The sequence below is a fragment of the Coregonus clupeaformis genome, chromosome 18 (genome assembly GCF_020615455.1).
Source record: "Coregonus clupeaformis isolate EN_2021a chromosome 18, ASM2061545v1, whole genome shotgun sequence".
Lineage (NCBI taxonomy): Eukaryota > Metazoa > Chordata > Actinopteri > Salmoniformes > Salmonidae > Coregonus > Coregonus clupeaformis.
Window position 1 is genome coordinate 12,071,870 of NC_059209.1, and position 20,838 is coordinate 12,092,707.

The following is a 20,838-nucleotide window of genomic DNA, read 5'->3' on the forward strand; positions in this document are numbered from 1 at the left end:
GAGAAGCAACTGATTTGACACAGGGGGAGAAAGTCATTACAATCAGTGCAGTTGTTCCATCCATCTTGTCCCTCAATCACCATCTTGAGAAGCTGAAGCCTCAAGTTCGTTTCCTGAGTGGCCTGGTCAGAGGTCTGCAGGCATCCCTGAAAAAAGATTTCTTGGGATCTTCATTAATGTAAAAATGGCCCAGTCTCAAGAAGGGATCACTGCCCCCTTTTTCAGACACAGTCTACCTGAAAGCAGCTGCCTTGGATCCAGCCTTTTGTCTGCTGTGGATTGAGCCCCATGTGCTGGTCAACCGTGACATCAAGGCAGAGGTGGCACAACGAGTTAAAGGTTAATATTATTGACTTGCAATGCAACTTAAATGCAACGTACAATAATTTGATCTTAATCTGATATAGGATCTAATGTGATATTAATCTGACTTTAACAATAATAAAAAAATTTCAGTCTTGAACAGTATCATCAACATCAGAAATAAGGGCTCTTTTGTTTCTGCTGTTGTGACACGTTTTATTTTTATTTTTAGAATTGATCCTGCAAGATGCTGCAGAGACAGAGCAGCCTGTGCCGGTGCCTGCTGAAGAAGAACTAGAGGACATGGAAGGAGAAGGGCTGTTTGCTGCATACCATAAGAGGCAGAAAAGGGATGTTGGGACCCCACCAGCAGTACAGCTAAGTCACTACATTGACATGGCAGAAGGACAGAATGCCCTTTTGTTCTGGGCACTGAACAGTAAGACTCTTCCTTCACTCTTTCAAGTAGCCATCCGAGTCTTGGCAGTGCCTGCTTCTAGTGCTCCAGTGGAGCGAGTTTTCAGCCATGGTGGCATCATTCTGCGTCCCCATCGTGCACAAATGACTGACAGACTTTTGGCCAATTTGATCTTTTGCAAATGCAATGCAGTATAGGGGCCTCCCCTCCACCTGTCCACAGCACGCATGCGCGCACACACACTCACTCTCTGCTCATCACCTGTCCACACAGCTCTCTCTCTCCTGTGGTAGGAGTTTCACATGGAGTAAGATCTGTTCATTTGCAGTGCAGGTTCCCACACTGTTTTTACTTCCAGAGCTTTGGTGTTTGTCCTTCCCCGTAAACCATTTTCTCTCTCTCTCTCTCTCTCTCTCTCTCTCTCTCTCTCTCTCTCTCTCTCTCTCTCTCTCTCTCTCTCTCTCTCTCTCTCTCTCTCTCTCTCTCTCTCTCTCTCTCCTCCTCTCGCTCTCTCTCTCTCTCTCTCTCTCTCTCTCTCTCTCTCTCTCTCTCTGCATTGTTCTAGTGCAATATGCTGTTCAAATACAAGCATTTTTTTTGTGAAAATTAAATGTTATGTTTTTTGCTGTATTTGATTAATGTTATTGTATAAAAAGGTTTAAATAAATACAAATCTTACAGACATACATGATTTGTATACATTTTATTTCTGTGGTAAGAGGACTTGAAATGACTCGAAACTAAAATGGTAGGACTTTGGACTCGACTTGAGACTTGATGGCTTTGACTTTTGACTCGACTTGGGACTTGCCTCATCTTTGACTCGACTTGACTCGGGACTCGAGGGCAAAGACTTGAGACTTACTTGTGACTTGCATAACAATGATTTTGTCCCACCTCTGCAAACCAGTGTTAGAATTTCATTCCGCAGAATGGATGCCGGACCTTGCATTTATGGTGGATGTTACAGAGCACCTGAATAACTTGAACAAACAGCTGCAAGGGCGCAACAAAGTTGTCACGCAGTATTATGACAGCATACGTTCTTTCAAGTTGAAGCTGTCATTGTGGGAGACGCAACTTGCCGGTGGTGATGCAGCTCACTTCCCCTGTCTGAAAAATGTGTGCGCGACCCAACATGTGGCAGACATGAAGCGGTTCAAAGATAAAATAACGGGACTGTTACGGGAGTTTGAGCAACGCTTTCAGATTTATGTTTATATGTTTTTATGTTGATGTGCTATTGTTTTTAATTGATTTTATTTTATTTGTATATTTAACCTATTCTTGACTCTGTGGTTCTTGCACTTGTTTGGGGAACAGGATTTCATTATTTTTATCTACATTTCTGCCTGAGAAATGACACCCTGATATAGTTCTGTGATCTGTGATATACTTCTGTGAATCACTGAGGCATTGTGTGTTTGTGTGTTCTTTGTCCTCAGAACTTTCAAATAACTTGAGGTGTTTTATGATTAATAGTGATGTTGTGCTTTTGGACACTGTCCTCAGGCTCCAGCTTTATGTTTATATGTTTTTATGTTGATGTGCTATTGTTTTTAATTGATTTTATTTTATTTGTATATTTAACCTATTCTTGACTCTGTGGTTCTTGCACTTGTTTGGGGAACAGGATTTCATTATTTTTATCTACATTTCTGCCTGAGAAATGACACCCTGATATAGTTCTGTGATCTGTGAAACAGTTCTGTTAATCACTGAGGCATTGTGTGTTTGTGTGTTCTTTTTCTTTAGAATTTTCAAATAAACTTGACGTGTTTTATGATTAATAGTGATGTTGTGCTTGTACTATTTTGGACACACTGTCCTCAGGCTCCAGCTTTATGTTGTATGTTGATCGTATTAAAACAAAGAAAACAATCTGAAGTTGTTGTTTTTAAGTTATATATACCATGATTTTTCCGGTCCGGCCCACTTGGGAATAGATTTTCCTCCATGTGGCCCCTGAGCTAAAATGAGTTTGACACCCCTGCTATAGAGCATCACCCCAAAAAACCTGCCAAACCTGTGGAAGGATGCAAATATCAAGCCTTTCAAAGGCCACATTTTGGGGATGACCAAATGCAATAAAATTTTGTATAAACACATTTTACTTAGATTACAAAACTTTTTCATAGCATGTTTATCACGTTGGTCTTCACACCAACTTTGACTAACTTCTGTGGTAACTGAAACACAGACAGCACTCGGAGCTTATGATTCAAAAGGAGTAAATGCAAGTCTCATGTCCAGGGTGAATACATTTTTATTCATGTATATCAGATACATCACACAGGTGTGTTAACTAAAATATATATCCAAGACAAGATTGAAGAATGGGGCAAGTAGACAAAGTCAGTGATTGCATCCGTAGCAGTTTGTATGAATTTGAGTGCTTACATACAATACATGTTGACAGAATGACTGTTTCTGTACTCCCAGGTAAGGCCCTCGCTTCCGGTACCACTGAAGGCCACAGCATACAATCAGACAGCTTGAAGATGTGTCACCATCCAGGCCCATGTCACAGTATGCAGAGGCCTGATAAGGAGATGACATTATGTATCTTTCATTACCCAAGCCATGTTAGCATTTACTGCACATGTTTCTGAACAATTCAAACCTTTTGTTAGTGTCATTGATATATGGAAATTCACATACAATATTCAGTTCATAAGCATTGACTAATACATCTAGGGCAGGGGTATGCAACCCTGGTCCTGGAGCGCCGCAGACACTTCATGTTTTTGATTTAACCAACTTGGAAGACCAGGTGTGTTGAATTTAATCAATCACTGAACTGATCAATTAGCTCAGTTGGTCAGGGCTGCGTTCAGCACATAAAAACGTACTGAACGACCAGTTGAAAAACGTGGCATTCAGTACAAAGCATTCCGCAACGTAGCAAATGTTCAAGCGAAGTGAACGCACCCCTGGTATGGTACCTGCAGCACTCCAGGAACAGGGTTGCCTACCCCTGCTCTAGGGACCTGTGGTGAAATGACTGCTGTGCAAGGTATTGGGCAACCACTTTCTTCTAGGGCCCATTTCACAAAGTGTCTCAGAGTAGGGATAGTGATCTAGGATAACCTCCCCCTTGTCAATGTAATTGTACTCAATGTGCAGGCAAAACGTATCCTAAAATCAGTAAGCCTACTCTGAGATTCTTTGTTAATATGGGCCCTGATTTGTCAGCAATGCCACTCCACCTGAAATGCAACAAAAACATGAATAAGAATTAGCTTAGTCAGTCAGTAACTTAGCTAACGAAACACTCGTGTAAATGTGCACACGCCCCCTAATCAGAAAAATGATATGAAAACAGTCTATTTACAGTCAAATTAGGAGGGGCACAAATTCATGAATAAACCGGCCGGGGAACAAAGTTCAACAAAAACTGTGCAAATAGTCAGCTAGTCTTTAAAATATGTATATAGTTACCAGTTATATAGCTAGCAGTTCTTTTCTAAGTGTCCCAGCAGTTTCAACATAGCTGGCAATTTTATCAACTTTATTAATCATATGAATAGCTAGCACATATATTTGTTCACTTATGTGTGCCTTGTAGCAGCTAGCGGACCGACATTTTCGATGCATGCCTCCACATGGAAAATAAGGTAATCTGGAGATGCGTCCTTTATTAGCAGCGGCCACACCGCCAGAACCACCAGTGTGAAGCTAGCCACAATAAAGATTAGTGACAATAGTGGAATTTGCGGTTTGCCTTCAAAATAAAGGTTCTGCATTGTAACGGATACAAATAGTGGAATCATGCCATATTTGGACTAGATAATGCTTAACAACTTTGGAATGTTGTTATATGAATTCAACAAAAGACAATAATTTGTTATTTGACCAAAAAAGGACAAATCAGTTAAAATCGCACTGTGGATAGATTAGATTTCATAATTGCATTGGGGGCATACTTATATTTCACTGTACAGCCTTACCTATGGATTGTGGATGAATGAAATGACGTATCAGCCTATTCAGTGACACCCACAGAACACAACTGTGAAGAGTTTACAAACATATTAGCTTCGTAGCTCTTATTGCAGGACTTTGACTGTGCGAAATCACCTCCCCTGTCAGTCTATTTGGTATTGGAGATTCATATTACAATGTACAGCCTTACCTATGGATCTTGGGTCCATGATATGGGGTATCAGCCTACTCTGTGACAGCCACAGAACACAACTGTGAAAAGTTCACACAAACATTAGCGTCGTAGCTGTTATTGCAGGACTTTGACTGTGGGAAATCACCTCACTATTCAGCCTGTTGACTGGTGAGCTAATGTGGCTAATTTCACAGTAGTTTCATTTCACAGCGGTGTCAAAGTCCTGCAATAAGAGTTACAACCTTAATATTTGTGTAAACTCTTCCCAGTTGTGTTCTGTGGTTGTGACTGAGTAGGCCGATACCCCATATCATGGACCCAAGATCCATAGCTAAGGCTTTACATTGCAGTATATATGTTCAATACGCACAATAGGCTGAATAGTGAGATGATTTCCCACAGTTAAAGTCCTGCAATAAGAGCTACGACACTAATATATGTGTAAACTCTTCACAGTTGTGAACATGTTATGGACCCAAGATCTATAGGCAAGGCTGTACAATGCATAAAGTATACCCCCAATGCAATTCTGAAGTTGTATACATCCACAGTGCGATTTCAACTGATTTAAATGTTTTGGTCCAATTAACAAATTATTGTCTTTTTCGAATTTATATAACAACATTCCAAACTTGTTAAGCATTATCTAGTCCAAATATATGGCATGATTCCTCTATTTGTATCTGTTTGCGTCAGTTTCAATGGATGACTTTTATTTTGAAGGCAAACCACAAATGCTACTATCGTGGCTAATCGTTATTGTGGCTAGCTTCACATAGTTGGCGCAGAAGCGATAGCAATGCGCTGTGACATTGATCAACCAATGGTGTGTTAGATACCACCCACAGACGTTTGATTGACATGCCCTCATTGTGACGTTGGAGGAAGAAATACATAAATAAATAAACGAATAAATATATAAATGACTAAAATGAATTAAAGTTTGAATAATTAGATAACACATCGATAATTAATTAAATATTTACAGATATGTAGATAATTAATACATTTTAGTCAGTATTTTTGTATTTCCTCGCTCATTTATTTAATTATGTGTGCATTTATTTAATCATATTATGATAGGTTTGGTCCTCTATATGGGCGAGGGGGTGGTTTGGGATTCATGACACTATTTACCATGGGATTTCTTTTGATTGTCCTTACTATCCGGAATCCTTGGGACGTACATAACCCCCATTGAAGTTGAAACGTAAAATGGTAGGGGTTAAGGTTGGTGAAGTTCCAAGGATTCTCGATAGCACTACTTCGCTTTTTAAGCACTTGCAAATGATCTGTTGCCCTGGATGTGCCCTCTGACTTGCCGTACTGCGTCTCTCTGCCACTGTTTTGTCCCCAGAGTTGCTTGGGGTGTATTCATTATTGAAACAGTTTAAGAACCAAACGGAAGCAAACGGAACTAAACGGTGAGAGACTACCTGAATCTGTCCAATAGAAATTATCTTTTGGGGTTTCCGTTTGGAGTGTACGGTTACGTTTTGTAACAGAATCGGTGTAATGATTACACCCCTGTTTCGCATAGTGGGGTAAACATGTCGGTGACGGGTTGCGGAACGAGAGGGTTTTACTTCAATACGGTTCTGTCTCTAGCCCGGTCTCTGGCTACACACAGACCTGCACCAGTTGAAAAGGTGAGTGCCGATATATGCACTCCATTGCTTCCGCACAGGCGGTGTTTTTTGATTGGTGATACATTTGACAGGTGTGTCTGCAGACTCGCACGGTTCCTGTTTTACCTCAATCGAATCTACTGCTGTAATCACTTTTGTAGTCGTGAAAGTAGTAGAAAGTTAGTGGCGTGTATTCATGGATGCCAAGGGAAGCCAGGCGTACTAAAAAATGTGACCAATATGTGTTATCAAAATTCTCCTTCAATTCGCAATTGGCAGTATCTACTGTACTTCACCGGAGAAATCAGCGCCCCTCTGTCTCAGTACGTGTAGCCCATGTATCTTATGCTGTCTGGACAAAAAGAGTATGACATGATGCCGCCGTAACGTTTGATGCCAGCGGGCATATGCTTGCCAGCTTGTAGTCCTAAAACCCGGAAATGAGTTACTTCTGGTTCGTTCAGCCATTCCTATTGGGAAAGAATAGGGTTTTGGAATAAACGGCGAAAATAAGGTCCGAGGTTAACAAGCTCAGGATATTTTATTATTTTATTTTGTTCTATGAGATAATATCAGTCAGTTAACATTACCTTTATGAATTATGACGCCTTTATGTGCTTTTTTAAAATTACATAAATGCTTTAAAATTCACAGTGACATTAGTTGATGAAGATTCTCAGAACAAAACGTGTAAGATTTCCTAAGCCTGTGTTTACCACAGACCTTATTTTCGGCTTTTGTCCAAAACGCCATTCATTTCCACATAGGCTTTGTCCAATGAACGAAGGTTACATATGTAACCACGGTTATGTGAGCTATTGGATCACTCCAATATGGTATCCATCCACGCGGCAGGATACATTCCGAGTAAGAATTTCAGATTAGTCCCGTGTACTTGGTAGTGCTGCGGCTGACCCCCTTAAATAGCTTCCGCCGCACTACTTCCACCTCGTGTCCTTTTCGATGCGCTGTAGATCACCGACGAAGAGGATTGGAGTGGTCCAATGGCTCACATAACCGTGGTTACATACGCAACCTTTGCAAGGTAGCACTATATTGGATCACTCCAATATGGTATCACAATACCAGATGAATCAGTGAACTATGTAAGGGCCAGACAGAGAGCAAAGTCCCGTAGGACTGAGCTGATAGTTGCTATGTCCCGCTGTCCCCACTCAGGGAAGCAGAGGCAACACCCAGCACCTCCGTTCCGACCTCATTGGTGGGGGCAACAATGACTGGATAGTACCTCGAAAAAGGTGCTAGACGATGCCAAACTTGCCGAGGCGCAAACGTCATTGAGGGGAACGCCTCGGAGCAGTGCCCACGATGTAGCTACTCCTCTAGTAGAATGCGCCACTACAGCAGACGGCAGAGGCCTGCTGGCCAGATGATATGCTGTAGTATTAGTGTCCAAAATCCAATGTGAGAGTCTTTGTATCGATAGGCTCTGGCCCAGAACTCTCTCACCATAGCAAACAAATAGCCGATCATACTGTCATATTTTTTTAAAAGTAAAAAAATTACTTTTTGGGGTAGATCAGCTTTAATATTGCATAAAGATTGTAACTTCCATCAATGTAATTGTCTGCATCACTTCCAATCCCCCATATATATATATTTTCTCTCGCATATACAGTATATGTGTGTGTGTGTGTATATATATATAGCCAGAGCGATATATATATATATATCCTTAAAAAATATATATTTCCCTTCATTACTTTCCAACCCCACCACCCCTTCCCTAATTGGAGTAAACTAGTGAACAACAACGCTTAGGCCTCTACTTCCAGCTTATACATACTATATACATTTGATGTACACAGTCAAATTTACAATAATTCTATTTTGTTTGTTTTTACTCCTGAACTTCCTCTACCCTCAACCTCTCCGATCATTTTCATGATGTCCGTCCGGTTCGCTTCTATATGCCATATCTTTTGAACTGTGCTCTTTCACAAAAGCTCTCAACCTATAACCTATATACTTATTATGGACACAGAATGCTTTACATTAGTTATCTTGTTGTTATTAGTTGTTGTTATTAGTCCCATCCTTCAGCTCCATTCAATACCTCCCATCTATCTCTTAACACCATCCATATTGGATTTTTATTTGCCATATAATTTTCAACTGTGATGTTTCACAAAAGTTCTGAACCCTTCTATTCTCATTGTTTCTACAGATTGTCAATTGAAAATAAACATTTTTGCTAAAAGTATTATTATATTATTGATCGATTGACTATGACTTTTCAGATCACCCAGTAGTGCTATCTGTGTCGTATTGCTTGTGTCTGTGCAATGTAAGTGTCCAAGGCCCTGACCCAGGCAGAGAACGCTTGGGGGGAAAAAACACCCAGCTCACCCGCAGCCGCGGAAGGAGCATATGCGGACAAATTTAAGGGCCGGAACACATGTCTGTCAAACAAGACCTTTGGCAAGAATGAGGGGTTAAGACGGAGGGTAACACTCCTCTTGTCTGGACCCATTCTGAAAAACATTCAGTGCTCACTGAAAGGCATTAAGTTCACTCACCCTCTTAGTGGAGGTACTATCCAACAGGAATGCCACCTTCATGGATAGGTGCTTCAAAGTCATCGAGAGAGAGAGTGCATTTAGCAAGTGCTGACAGCACCCTGTCAACGTTCCAGTTTGTCACCGAGCGGGCCATTGCTGGACACAGACGTCGAACTCCCTTCATAAATTTGGAGAGCAATGGGTAGCTAGCCATGTGTCCCTCTTGGCCTTCGTCATGGCATGCCGAGATGGCGGCAAAAAAGATTTGGCATGGGTCCCCAGATCCTCAAAAAGTTGCACCATCGAGAGCATCCTGACCGGTTGCATCACCGCCTGGTATGGCAACTGCTCGTTATCCGACCGTAAGGCGCTACAGAGGGTAATGCGTATGGCCCAGTATGTCACCAAGCTTCCTGCCATCCAGGACTTATATGTGACCGACCGGCTCATGTCCAATGTTTTTTACATTGGATAAAAGTAGAGACTCATAGCTAGAAAATGGTATATCATACACTACAGTTGAGGAACAATGGGAAAGTAGTTCTGCTTTGAAAGTTGATCGACTTGTAATCTCACTTTTGAGAAAATGGCCTTTGAATGTTTTTGTACACCCACTGGAGAGCTCTTCTTTGTCTACACCCATTCAGCATCATTCACACCCTCTTAAGCTATAGCCCCGTCCATAAACTCAGAGCGTTGTCACATTTGTCTGTTTGTAAATTCAGAGCGTTTCGCTCTCTGAGCGTTCAGAGCGCACACTGGACGCTCTGGCCGAGGAGTAGGGTTGATCCGAGCGTTCTGCCCTAACAACAGCAGTCAAGCACCCAAGCTAACGTTGGCTAGCTTGCTAGCTACTTCCAGACACAAATGAGAGAACAGCTCACTGACCATTTTATTAGCCCTAGCAGAGCTGGTTAGGCTGTTTTTATGTTATCCAGAGCGTTGGTGACTGCAACTGTGCTGCTGGCAACAATTTTAATTACGCTTTTTGCCAACGTTTACTGACACCGGCCATATTCAACGGGTGTTGAGCATTCGTTAATTCATCAGTTATTCTGCGCTCTGGCACACTCAGACGAGAGTGCTCTGAAATCGGAGTAGATAGCTAGAGCGAATTTACCAGCTACGTCTATCAACAGTTGTCGCATTGATATCATGAACATTCTATTGAAATGGTTACTTGCCAGCTAACATTAGCTATCTATCTAACAGTACACTTTAACTTGAAATGAAAACGACTTTCTTAGCTAGACTGTTTTACCCGTATACATCATGGTTGGATGCTTCTTCCTGTCACAGATGCATGGTTGCCCTTAGTTTGAAGATGTAATCCGGAGACAGGTGTTTTCTCCATCTCCTTAGCTATCATACTGTAATTCCACTGATTTCAAAACTCGGTCCTCCAGAAAGTGGAGAGCAACACTTATGCAGTTCTACTAAGCAATATATTTGTTAAAAAGCAGCGTTAGACAGGATTACCTACACATACTGACCAGCTCAAATAGCGTGCTATATGGCAGACCAATCCGAACTCCTCTCTCGGCATGTCCAGGTCACTCATTATCTCAGCCAATCATGGCTAGCAGGAAGGTTGCTGTCTTTTTCTGTGGCTAAACCAACTAGGCTCGTAATTTAACAATTGTATTCGTATTTACAGATGGCATACAAGTTTGTTATTAAGGCACATGAAAATGTGCATGTTCCAGAAGGCATTTCTGCCAAAAAACACATTTTAATAAAAAAAATAGTTTACGTTCAAATGGCTCTCCTGTGAAATAGTGACCCGGGACATACGCCCAGTTTCCTTAAACGAGTCACATATACTAGGCAGTGTCAGAGGAAGGCCCAAAAAATTGTCAAAGTCTCCAGTCATCCAAGTTATAGACTGTTCTCTCTGCTACCGAATGGCAAGCGGTACCGGAGCGCCAAGTCTATGTCCAAAAGGCTCCTTAACAGCTTCTACCCCCAAGCCATAAGACTGCTCAACAATTAATCAAATGGCCACAATTAATCAGCAATTAATCAGCATGGAGCTATCAAGAGCAGCTGGTGGCCAACCAAGATGACCCTGTCTAGTGTAGCTGTGATCAGGGGAAATGGTGGGAAAGTGTAAAGAGGTGTTGCAGGCCAATCGTGAGTGAGGGCGTCCAGACCCATAGGGTCTGACATCGAGTGTTCTCCTGAAATGCAAACAGGACCCCTTGTGCTCTCCCGAACCTGTCCCAAAGCTATAGCACCACCTGAGGGTGTAGAGTGGTCAACACATCAATGTGCTGGAGCTCAGGGTGGTTCACCTAACTCTTCAACAGTTCCAGCCCATTCCTGATCCAATGTCCGCTGCATTGTTCAGGCATCCCCGACGTCCTGAACAATGCAGCGGACATACTATCGAGAACGCCCCCCACCCCCTTGGTGGGCCGTCTCTCGATAGTATGTCCGTTGCAATGTTCAGGACGTCGGGGATGCCTGAACAATGCAGAGGACATTGGATCAGGAATGGGCTGGAACTGTTGAAGAGTTAGGTGAACCACCCTGAGCTCCAGCACATTGATGTGTTGACAACTCCATGGGGTGATCCACCGGCCAGCTGCCTCTGAACACGGCACCTCAACAAGTCAGAAAGGCTTCAGTGCACACCAGCTCTTTGCGGTGGACTCTGTTCAGACTCACCCCCTTTAACAGGAAGGAGCGGGATAGCCACTTTGATAGGGTCCTCAAACATGCACTCATCACCAACAGTTGACAGTGTCTGTGTTGTTTTGGGTGCCGGCCGTGGGAGTTGAACCATCGCTGGATTGGCCTGATGGAGAATGCCCAGCAGAACCAACAGTGAAGCCACCGTCAGTAGGCCAAGTAATTGTTGGCACTCAAACACCGATATGGCTCGTCTGAGCCGGAAACAGTTGAGGTAGGATTTTGTCACCCTCACCTGAGGGAGACGTGCCCTAATGAGAGTCGAGTCTATGGACATCCCGAGGTAGATCACCTTCCGTGAAGGGGTCAGGTGACTCTTCTCCTCGCTTAGGGTGAGGCCCAGAACTCGAATCTGGTTCAAGAGGGTCCTTGTGTCCATTGTGGCCTGTTCCCTGGATGGGGTAGACTATCCAATCATCCAGGTAAGGCAGTTACTCCTCCAGTAGAATGTGCCACCACAGCTAAAGGCAAAGGCCGGCGGGCCAGCCAAAATGCTGCAGTAACAGTGTCCACCATGCAATGTGAGAGTCCGGTTGTATAGGCCCTGTTCCAAAACTCTCTCACCATAGTTAAGCGGTGGCCAGCATCGGAATTGGATTTCGTAGCCTTCCATCACTGTATTCAGAGCTTTGGGCCTGTGAGAAGCTGCTAATGACATCGGCAAGCACCTCAGGGTGACTGCAGAGTGCCACCCTTCTTAGATGCAGTTCGCTGCCTGTGGAAATGGTAGTTTCTCTCTGTGGGAAGAAGAGATGGATAGTGGATACCCTGCAGTGTAACAAAATAATATGGCAACCCCAGCTACACACTGCGTAAGATCAGCAGTGTAATCTAGCTGTTATGTGAGTTTCTAAGGGAAACTAGGATAGTTACTGTCAGTACTGTAAACTGATGTAACAAAACTATAGAAAACCCAGCTATATACTGAAACCCTCAGTGTAATAGATCTGAATTGTGAGTTTCCAGGGGAAACTAGGATAGTTACTGTCTTAACTGTAAGTACAAAGTACCCCAGCTACACACTCTGCAAGACCGCAGTGTAAGAGCGGAAAAGTGAAACTAGGATAGTCACTGGAAACTAGCATAGTTACTGTATGTAGCCTACTGTATGAAGCTTACTGTAAGTAGTGTACCCAGCTACACACTGTGAAAACAACAGTAGTGTAATAAAGCTGTCAGTTTCCAATTAAGGTATAGTTACTGTCTGTACTGTGAAGTAGCGCAACAGAACTATAGTAAACACAGCTACACGCTGAAACACTCAGTTTAATAGAGCTGAGATGTGAGTTTCCAAGGGAAACTAGGATAGTTACTGTCTGTACTGTAAAATAGTCTAACAAAAACTATCGCAACCCAGCAACTGTGTGAAAAACAACAACAGTGTAATCTCACTATGGTTGGGCTAACATAAACTCAGCCCAATACTGGAAAATGAAGCCAACAGTGTAATATTACTGTCTATAGGACACTGTGCAATACTGTATGATAGTATAGAATGGGACCTACAGTATCAGCCTTTGTCTCATACACTATCTGAATGAAGGAGAGGAGACATGAATGGCTGTAGTTTTTCCTTGTGTAAAAATAATTAAGGCAACAGTGTAATATACTGTCTATATTAATCACTGCGCAATACTGTATTAGTAAAGATTACTACAGACCTACAGTATCAGCCTTAGTGTGTGAGACAATCTGAATGATGGAGAGGAGACATGAATGGCTGTAATGTAAACTGTCTGACTGTGAAGGGGCAGGTCATTCTACCTCACACACATTTCTAGCTTATTTTTTGCTTTGTACGTGTGGGTTGGCTGTAACCTGAGGCACGTTTATAGCTTATCTCTTGCTATATACGTGGGGGTGCTGGTTGGCAGCAGTGTGTTTATAACCATGCTTAGTCCTGCAATGGTCACCTCTGGTTAAGCTAGCTACTTTGCATAGCTCGTTCACCATGGAACACACGAGTCTAGGCAAGATGGCTGTGACCTGTGAGAGATAAAACATGGTGCGCCTCGTGACACTTAGCTCATTTTCAGGGGAGAACTGCAAGCCTGCCCGAGCGAAACATACAGTCTCCCGATCTTGCAAGGAAGGCGCGGTCCCCGAACCCGAAGGCTATAACCGGGAGGGTTCCAGTGGACAGACAAGTCACACAGACAACCAAGAGTGTGCAAAGCTGTCATCAAGGCAAAGGGAGGTTATTTGAAGAATCTCAAATATAAAATATGTTTTGATTTGTTTAACACTTTATTGGTTACTACATGATTCCATATGTGTTATTTCATAGTTTTGATGTCTTCACTATTATTATTATAAATAGTAAAAATAAAGAAAACCCATTGAATGAGTAGGTGTGTCCAAACCTTTGACTGGTACTGTATATATTTGCAAAATAAATATACGGTGGATTGGAAGTGATGCAAACAATTACATTGATGGAAGTTACAATGTATCTGCAATATTAAAGCTGATCTACCCCCTAAAATAAAAATTAAATAAATAAAAAATAAGACGCCATTACCATTTCTCTCTATTGAGTCCCACAGTGGACGCGTCTTAATACCCATAAAACCTAGTGGTCAAACACAGAAATGGTTCCAATTGTTTTTTCACCATTCATTTTATCCGTTGTGGACTTTAGAAACACTTCAAATAAGGGCTGTGTTTCGTGACATTTTGATAGCCGTGTAAATCTCTCTTGGACAAGGTAACTTTTATCAATATATTTGTCTATTTACTCTCAGATTCGAATATGCTAATTATCAACAAAGTAGACATCATGCAAGGCTACAAATTCATGCAAGCTCCTGCACGTCATCTCTAGCTGACACCTTTGCTATCAGCTAGCTACCTTGATCCAAAACAAAAGATATATTGACATTTTTTATTGACTGTTCCGTATTTTATTTTATTAATATTTGTTGTCTTATTCATGCATTTGGTCTTGTCTTGTACAGAATACTAACCTAGTAGCAGTCAGATATTTATATTAGCAAATAGAGCTTTCCCCGACTAAAAAAAATATTGGTCGACCGAGAGTCGTCTGTTCTTATTTTAAAATGTGTATTTTTCCATATATGCTACCGTTCAAAAGTTTGGGGTCACTTAGAAATGTCCTTGTTTTCTAAAGAAAATAATTTTTTTTGTCCATTAAAATAACATCAAATTGATCAGAAATACAGTGTAGACATTGTTAATGTTGTAAATGCTACTATAGCTGGAAACGGCTGATTTAAAAAAAAATGATATCTACATAGGCGTACAGATGCCCATTATCAGCAACCATCAGTCCTGTGTTCCAATGGCACGTTGTGTTTGCTAATCCAAGTTTATAATTTTAAAAGGCTAATTGATCATTAGAAAACCCTTTTGCAATTATGTTAGCACAGCTGAAAACTGTTGTGCTGATTAAAGAAGCAATAAAACTGGCCTTCTTGAGACTAGTTGAGTATCTGGAGCATCAGCAATTGTGGGTTCGATTACAGGCTCAAAATGGCCAGAAACAAATAACTTTCTTCTGAAACTCGTCAGTCTATTCTTGTTCTGAGAAATTAAGGCTGTTCCATGCGAGAAATTGCTAAGAAACTGAAGATCTCGTACAACGCTGTGTACTACTCCCTTCACAGAACAGCACAAACTGGCTCTAACCAGAATAGAAAGAGGAGTGGGAGGCTGCCAGTTGAGGACCTGTGAGGCATCTGTTTCTCAAACTACACACTCTAATGTATTTGTCCTCTTGCTCAGTTGTGCACCGGGGCCTCCCACTCCTCTTTCTATTCTGGTTAGAGACAGTTTGCAAATTTATTAAAAATAAACAACTGAAATATCACATTTACATAAGTATTCAGACCCTTTACTCAGTACTTTGTTGAAGCACCTTTGACAGCGATTACAGCCTCAAGTATTCTTGGGTATGATGCTACAAGCTTGGCACACCTGTATTTGGGGAGTTTCTCCCATTCTCTGCAGATCCTCTCAAGCTCTGTCAGCTTGGATGGGGAGTATTGCTGCACAGCTATTTTCAGGTCTCTCCAGAGATGTTTGATCGGGCTCCAGTCCCAGCTCTGGCTGGGCCACTCAAGGACATTCAGAGACTTGTCACGAAGCCGCTCCTGCGTTGTCTTGGCTGTGTGCTTAGGGCGGTTGTCCTGTCGGAAGGTGAACCTTCGCCACAGTCTGATGTCCTGAGCACTCCGGAGCAGGTTTTTATCAAGGATCTCTCTGTACTTTGCTCTGTTCATCTTCCCTCGATCCTGACTAGTCTCCCAGTCCCTGCCGCTGAAAAAGATCCCCACAGCATGATGCTCCCACCACCATGCTACACCGTAGGGATGGTGCCAGGTTTCCTCCAGACGGGACGCTTGGCATTCAGGTGAAAGAGTTCAATCTTGGTTTCATCAGACCAGAGAATCTTGTTTCTCATGGTCTGAGAGTCTTTAGGTGCCTTTTGGCAAACTCCAAGTGGGCTGTCACGTGCCTTTTACTGAGGAGTTGCTTCCGTCAGGCCACTCTACAATAAAGGCCTGATTGGTGGAGTGCTGCAGAGATGGTTGTCTTCTGGAAGGTTCTCCCATCTCCACAGAGGTACTCTGGAGCTCTGTCAGTGACCATCGGGTTCTTGGTCACCTCCCTGACCAAGGCCCTTCTCCCCCGATTGCTCAGTTTGGCCGGGTGGCCAGCTCTAGGAAGAGTCTTGGTGGTTCCAAACTTTTTCCATTTAAGAATGATGGAGGCCGCTGTGTTCTTGGGGACCTTCAATGCTGCAGACATTTTTTGGTACCCTTCCCCAGATCTGCGCCTCGACACAATCCTGTCTCGGAGCTCTATGGACAATTCCTTCGACCTCATGGCTTGGTTTTTGCTCTGACATGCAATGTCAACTGTGGGACCTTATCTCCGCAGATGAATAGTGTAAACAACACTAAATAAATAATACCAGAGAGGCTGTTCTAACGAAAAATGTGTAAAACCTTATTACAGCATAGCAAAGATTAAAAACAGACAAATTTGTGTAATTCTTTATCCGACATGTGGCTGCGTGAGGCTTGATGCTCATGGAATCAGTAGGCTATTAAACAAACACTCAGGCAACAGAAGCAGGATATGTCTTATTTCTTAAGATATATATGGATGATTTATAAAGCCAGGCACATTTAACAGTTAGGATATTGATTATATACCTAATTCAGTTGGGCTTTCCACTCTCCTCACTTTTCTTACACAATTAACTCCGTTGCATTGTTCTCAACACCAATATGCTGGTTAATTATGCGATTATGCAAATATTATTTGTATTAGTGTTGCGCCATTGTTCTTACGTAATATAACCATATATAATTTCAGTAGCACATGTCTTAGTGATGGACTGTGCCATCCCCACGGCCTCCACAATGGATTAGTCCACACAGACAGGTGTCTTGTACACCATGACATGATATATATATTTTTTTTGCTACTGCTCGATTAAAGAAATCTCGGTCGACCTAACAATCGACCAGTCGACTAAATGGGGTATACCTTTTATACATAACATATAAACATCTGAATAAAGTAAACGTTAAATGATTGATTCATGAATGACACAAACCTGAGAGATCGAAAGAGCACCATATAAACTATTATTACTATCCGAGAGCGCACATATTATTCTGCTTTTCCATCCCGTGAATATATTGTCTCACATTCCTACCTGCAAAAAGACCAACCACATGGACAACCGATAAAACATTCTGGCTTGTAGAGGTTGTGAGAAGAAACATTCTGATCCAAACGCTCTTTTATGCCCGACGTAGAATTCAATGCAATTCAACGTCTGGTCTTCAGGCTAAGGCCTAAGTACAATCAAAGATTTCCAATTCAGAATGGGCATGAGATATAGCACCTAAATATTATATGAATCCTATTAATTGAAATGGCCAATTTGGTATACAAAACATTAAGAACACCTGCTCTTTCCATGACATAGACTGACCAGGTGAATCCAGTTAAAAGCTATGATCCCTTATTGATGTCACTTGTTAAATCCAGTTCAATCAGTGTAGACGAAGGGAAGGGGACAGGTTAAAGAAGGATTTTTAAGCCTTGATACAATTGAGACATGGATTGTGAATGTGTGCCATTCAGAGGGTGAATGGGCAAGACAAGATATTGAATTGCCTTTGAACGGGGTATGGTAGTAGGTGCCAGGCACGCTGGTTTGTGTCAAGAACTGCATTGTTGCTGAGTTTTTAATGCTCAACAGTTTCCTGTGTGTATCAAGAATGGTTCTCCACCCAAAGGACATCCAGCCAACTTTAGTATTATTATTATTAATTTTTTTGTCATTTAGCAGACGCTCTTATCCAGAGCGATTTACAGTTAGTGAGTGCATACATTATTTATAAAAATTTTCATACTGGCCCCCCATGGGAATCGAACCCACAACCCTGGTGTTGCAAACGCCATGCTCTACCAACTGAGCTACACGGGGCCTACTGTGGGAAGCATTGGAGTCAACATGGGCCAGCATCCCTGTGGAATGCTTTCGACACCTTATAGAGCGCATGTCCTGATGAATTGAGGCTGTTTTGAGGGCAAAAGGTGCAACTCAGTATTAGGAAGGTGTTCTTAATGTTTGGTATACTCAGTGTATATTTAAACAAAATAATTTTGCGGGAATGCTAATCTTATCTGTTTCTAACTATAAAACAATTTTAGAAAGACCTGAGTGGGAGTCATGGCTTGCTAAAATGACATGGAATGACCCACCATTCTTATCAGGACACTGTTGCAGTATGGGCATGTTTGGGTATGTTTCCCCTTCAAATTGCACCATAACATGGAGGCAAACCACATAAGGGGTGTATTCATTAGATGAAGACCGTAGCAAACAGTTGCAAACTGTTGCAAAACATTTTGCAACAGAAAACTATTACTCCAAATGGAAATAGTTTTACAACGAAAACGAGTTTCTATTGGACAAATTCAGTTAGGTCCCTCCCTGTTTCATTCAGTTTGCTTCCGTTTGGTTCTGTTTGGTTCATAGTGAATAACCTACACACCAGGGCTAGTTTGACAGCAGATTTATGAAAGTTGTGGGTCTGGCTTCTAGGCATGTTCCCCTGTACTGTTACCATGCACCTGTCCTGACCTCAGTCCCATGGCCTCTCTCTCAGATCCAGAAGCTGCAATGCATGTGCCCTGTGGAGGTGAGGGGTGCCTTCACCCTTGACTTGCGTCGCAGAGATGCTGTCATAGCTCTCGCTGTCTTCCTCGTGGAGTCTGACTTACAGGTAGGTGGTTTATTGATTGATTTCAGGTAGGTAGGTTATTTGGCTTTGTAACCGTTTCAACAGGAATCCTGGCCCTGTTTCAATGCATCCTTCCTCCTTTCCCAGATGTAGCAAAATTGCATGCATGTAGGTATTCAGCTTTGCTTGTTGGAGTGGCTGTGTGTATTCTGGCCAATCTTGTTAGATCGGTGATTAGGCTATGAGAAAGGATGAAAGGTATAGTGAGTTTTGGAAGTACTTAAACTAGGCCATGCTATGTCACAGCATACACCCACTCCATAGGTAGACATTATTATTATAAAGCCAAATCACATTATTCAGATGTCACAGGCAAGGGAACTGCAGCAGCTCCACACAGATCAACAAAGTAAGCTCATTGGCCTAATCGGTTTGAGCTAGTGATTAGACCTGGTGCTGCTGTGTAAGCTACTAAAGTCCATCACAACAAGACATGGCATGGCAGGTCACAGAAATACACCTTTTGAGAAGCTATCAATCCCCCAACACACGCACACACACACGCACCTACACACTTTTTGATTATGGGGTGAACTGTCCCTTTAAGAGGAGTGAACAAGTGTGTACTGTGTGTACTGTAAGTGTGTACTGTACTAGTGTGTGTACTGTGATGGTAAGGGTGTATACTGTATTGTGTACTGTAAGTGTGTACTCTAAAAGTGTGTGTACTGTGATGGTAAGGGTGTATACTGTATTGTGTACTGTAAGTGTGTACTCTAAAAGTGTGTGTACTGTGATGGTAAGGGTTTGTATTGTATTGTTTTGCCCCTGCAGCACAAGGAAACAGTTGTTCCTTACTTGTTGACCCTACTGAGGGGATTGCCAAGGGTCCAATGGATCGAGGAGAGCTCGGGAAAGAAAGGAGGGGGTTCAGACAATCTTCTTACTCATTGCATTTTTCATCTACAAGAACAAAGTCCTGTTCACACAAAGCATCTCAGAGTATTAGTGCTGATCTAGGATCAGGTCCCCCCTCTTATTCATTATGATTTAGAAGGCAAAACTGATCCAAGATCAGTACTCCTACTCTGAGATGCTTTGTGAATATGGGCCCTGTTGTTTACTTTTGATTAGTTTATTATTGACTTTATACTTATACTATACTATTACAAATAATTTTTTCAGTGTCATTGTAGTATTGTTTAGTTATATTTACATTTATTTGGACCGTACATTGAAATACGTTTAGTTGTTTTTGTAATATTCACATAGGCCTACTGCCATTGACATACTTTAGGCTACATTTGCAATGTCATTGCAGTGTGACTTTACTAAACTCCCCATGTTGCCTCAACAGCTTTTTATATGGCTCTGAGTGTGCACACAGTCAATGTCCCAAATGCAGTCACAGTATTTGCTGTTTGATAACTGTACTGTGTCTCTCCCCCCTCAGAGGCCCTCCCCATTGCGGAGAACTTTAGCTTCTGTCTGGTGACCCTGCTGGCTGATGTGGCCCAGAGAGACCCAGACTCCAGAACCCAGGTTTGTGGTAACAATAGGCTTTATAGCACTGTGCTAGGAATTAATAACTGTTAATAACAGCGTTATAGCACAGTGCAAGGAGTTCATTACTGTTAACAGAATTATAACACTGTGTAGGAGTTAATAACAACATTACAGTACTGTGCTGGGAATGAATAACTGTTAATAACAGCATTATAGCACTGTTCTATGGAGTGAATATCAGCATTACAGCATCGTGCTAGTTATTAACTGTTGATAACAGCATTTTTTACTAAGAAGTCCCCCTCTGCCATGTCTGTAGATTCTGGAGGCTGTTATGGAGGTAATGCATGGGTTTCTGGAGATGTGCCAGACTCCAGAGAACCACGACAAAGGTACCGACACACACACACACACACAC

The 20,838-nt window shown here is 42.1% G+C and overlaps 1 protein-coding gene across 2 annotated transcripts in view; it reads left to right on the top strand.

Annotated features, from left to right (window-relative positions):
• The first annotated feature begins 6,225 nt into the window (after positions 1-6,225).
• Positions 6,226-20,838, top strand: part of LOC121587479 (phosphatidylinositol 4-kinase alpha-like) — a 104,451-nt gene continuing 89,838 nt past the window's right edge. The window contains exons 1-5 of one of the 2 annotated variants that reach the window (XM_041904449.2): positions 6,226-6,490; positions 18,840-18,956; positions 19,749-19,842; positions 20,368-20,456; positions 20,740-20,812. In XM_041904449.2, coding sequence (XP_041760383.2) covers positions 6,392-6,490; positions 18,840-18,956; positions 19,749-19,842; positions 20,368-20,456; positions 20,740-20,812 — 472 coding nt within the window. In that variant the 5' untranslated portion in view covers positions 6,226-6,391. Of the gene's footprint in view, positions 6,491-18,839; positions 18,957-19,748; positions 19,843-19,961; positions 20,099-20,163; positions 20,457-20,739; positions 20,813-20,838 lie in introns of those variants that run through there. The other variant, XM_045226780.1, reaches the window with a different exon arrangement.